The following is a 3475-nucleotide window of genomic DNA, read 5'->3' on the forward strand; positions in this document are numbered from 1 at the left end:
TTGACCAGTGCTAGTTAGATTCCCTGCTGCCCTCTAGTCTTCCACCTTTGCTCCATGGTTCTCACATGGCTATCCTACCATCCATCCCTCTTTGCTACACATCTAGATGTGTATAAGAGACAGACCCTAGAGTCCCCTCAGCAGGGTAGGATCATATGCCATGGCTTTTGTTTTATATTTGGAGATGTAATAGAGAGATATGGGTGCTTAAGAGGCTAGAGTAACTTATATAAGTTACATGGCCAGAAACTGTCAGAATCAGAAATCTACACAGGATTGTCTTATATCTAAAAAGGGGATGGCTACTGCTGTAGTTGGAGTGCTTGTCCCCTCTGAAACTCATGTTGAAATGTAAGTGCCATTGTATCAGTATTAAGAGGTGTGGTCTTTAAGAAGTGATTACGTCATGGGGACTCCACTTTCATGAATGGATTCATGCCTTTATGCCACGAGTGGGCTAGTTATCCTCAGAGTGGGTTTTATAAAGCTAACTCTGCCCTTAATACTTCCTCTCTTGTTGAGCTCTCACCTACCATCACATATAACATGGCAAGAAGGCCCTCACCAGGTGCTGGCACAATGCTCTTCCATTTCCCAGCCTCAAGAACTGGAAGAAATAAACTTATTTTCTTTGTAACTAACCCAGTCTTAAGTACTCTGTTATAGCAACAGAAAATAGCCTAAGATGGCAACCTTTTGTAATGATCTAATGGAATAATGTACAATACATTAGTACCTTGCACAAAGTACATGTCTATAATTTATTAATCTTCTCATTCCACTAACCTACCTACCAAATCCCATGGGAATTACTCCATTCTATGCAAAAGTTGACAATAAATAAAATCTTTGGGGCAAGTGTTTTCTGACAGTTGCACCATAGGAGCTCACAGAGATGAAGATGAAAAACAAATGTTTTGTTGTTGTTTTTGCATTCCTTCTGACAGTAAACTCATCAGGTTACATAGAAGAGATAATTGACCAGTGCTAGTTAGATTCCCTGCTGCCCTCTAGTCTTCCACCTTTGCTCCATGGTTCTCACATGGCTATCCTACCATCCATCCCTCTTTGCCTACGGTGGGGGGGAGCAAAGGATGTGTAGTGTGGACAAGGATGCTGCTCCCTCCCATTCACAGAGCCCTCCCTTATGAGAAAGGAGAACAGCAAAGATGGGAGATAGTCATGGTGATTCCCTTCCCACTTCCAGGAGTCAGTTCTCTCATTCTCTCTTAAACCCCTGAAGAATCCTCCTGACTCAGCTTGTTATGGCCTTTAAGAAGGACCCATGGTCACTGCCTATTGAGAGTGTTCAGCAGATATTGAGGGTGTAGGTAAATGGGACATTTTACAAGTCTGTAAATGGTCCACACAATGCTCTGGGGATGCTCCTTTCAAAATCAGGAGACCTTTTAGTGGTACTAGAATAAACACAGTGGCTACAATATGAGTACTCATCATAAGCCAGAGTACTATGTTAAATATATTATAACCATTACTGATGTTTAAGGACACATGGGAAGATTGAGCAAATTGTCAAGGACTACATCTAGAAAGTGACAAAACCAAAATCCACACGCAGTTCTGGCCGAATCCAATGGTGGTTTCCTAAAGTGCTGAGCTGCTGGGCATCCCCCAGTTGGTCTGGATCAATTTTGCAGTGTTTCTCTACCTCTGACTGTTCCAGGAAAAGAAAGCAAAAGCATCTGCAGTGATGTGTCCCACACATCCGGATATGCTCTTCCTGGCAGTGTGGGTTGGTGACAGTCATGTCACCTCTTTGTGTCTGCTTATCATTTGTCAGAGAAGATAATACTAGCACTGGCTCCTTCCATCTTAACCACAAGCTGGCTAAGAGTAATGCTGAAGATACTTATGAAATATTCTAAATAATGTTCCCAGAGTAGTCCCAGCACATAGTAAGCATATTAATCACCCATTTCCCCTTTTCTATATCCAAGAGGCTGTCTAGGGAGAATTATGGTAATTTCTTTGGGAAAAGTTTACTTCCTGTCTATCATTAATGCTAATTGGGTTTCTACCTTTGAAATTTTCTAAAAACAAGTATCTGATAAAACATCAAACTGAAGGAAGGTAAAAGGATATCTATTTCTATCTCTCTATCTTTCTCTCTATATATATTTGGTGATGTGGGGAGTTTAAATAATTTTCAAGAACTGGTGTAGTGAATGACAATCTGCTTAGAAAAGAATTCCAACAAATAGTAAACATGCTGAAATGTTGCCAATAATTTGATATATTTTTAGAAAGAAAGGGAAAACAAATTTGTTTTAATTTTAATGATTGTTGTTGTTATAGTGTTGTCATTTTCCAAATTCAGCACACAGTGACTTAGAGATTCTCCATCATAAGTGTCTTAGGTCCCCCAAGGCATGCTGGGATGTTGAAAAGTGTTATAGCACAGCGGCATGATTTTAAGAAGCTGTTGGAGAGATGTGGAGAAGAGGTGCATTTGACCCGTGCCCTGCTCTTCTTTCTTTGAAAAATAAAAACAGGAAGTGAATCTCAGCAATAACTGCCAACAAGGTTGAAAGAAATAGAGAGGGACAGGGAATTTGTACAAAACATTCTTTTTTGTTCTTTTTTATAGTTTCCAAAACTACTCAAGTCACAATCCAGTGCAGTTGGCATGAAAAGGGGTGGTTGTGCTCCAGGCTGTCATTGAGGATGACAGCTCCTTCCACCCTACAATGTTTTCATCCACAACACAGGGTCTCAATGGTTGCTGCAGAAGGATCAGAGTTTAGAACACACGTCAGGTTTTAGGGCCAAGTCTGGAAATGGTGACCGAGTCATATCATGCTCACCTCACTGTAAAAAGAGAATGTGAAGTGTCTTCACAAATACCCAGGACAAACTGGAAGGCTTTCATGCACACATTTTACTGTCTCTGCCTTATGCCTTCTTTGAATTTCTTGCTTCTACCCTTTCCCCCTTCAAACTAATATTAACCCAGCAGCCAATGGAATCATTGAAAAAATATAATTTGATTATGCGACTTCTGTGCTCAAAACTCAGCAGTGACTTTTCAGTTTTTAACAGAGTAAAAGCCTAAGTAATCACAATGACCTGTATGGGCCCCCATGATTTGGCCCCATTATCTTGCAAAACTCAGCTTCCACTACTCTCCCCTCACTCACGTGCTCTAGCCATGCCTGGCACCTTAGAAACTCTTCTCTTCCTTTGTCCTCTGCCTGGAAAGCTCTTTCCCAGATGCCTCTCTGGACCTTCTTCAAACTCAAATGTACCTTTTCAATGATGACTTCCATAGTCATCCTACTTAAAACTGTAATTGTCCTTCTACCTAACACTCTGATCTCCTTTGCCCTCCTCTCTTTCTTCCAGATCACTTAGCACCTTTTATCTAGTATTTAACCCAGAATTGTGATTATTATCTGTTGTCTGTGCCCACCTCCCCTACACAATAAACACTCTTTGAGTAGAAAGCCATGCTGCA

General features: G+C 40.9%; 1 protein-coding gene across 1 annotated transcript in view; it reads right to left on the bottom strand.

Annotated features, from left to right (window-relative positions):
* Positions 1-602, bottom strand: part of DEC1 (deleted in esophageal cancer 1) — a gene marked incomplete at both ends in the record, with an annotated part of 1158 nt that extends 556 nt beyond the window's left edge. The window contains one exon of the mRNA XM_011998514.1: positions 532-602. Within this exon, the coding sequence (XP_011853904.1) occupies positions 532-602 (71 nt within the window). The remainder of the gene's footprint in view (positions 1-531) is intronic.
* Between the last annotated feature and the right edge of the window lie 2873 nt (positions 603-3475).

Source organism: Mandrillus leucophaeus, unplaced genomic scaffold (genome assembly GCF_000951045.1).
Source record: "Mandrillus leucophaeus isolate KB7577 unplaced genomic scaffold, Mleu.le_1.0 Scaffold572, whole genome shotgun sequence".
NCBI classification, from domain to species: Eukaryota; Metazoa; Chordata; class Mammalia; order Primates; family Cercopithecidae; genus Mandrillus; species Mandrillus leucophaeus.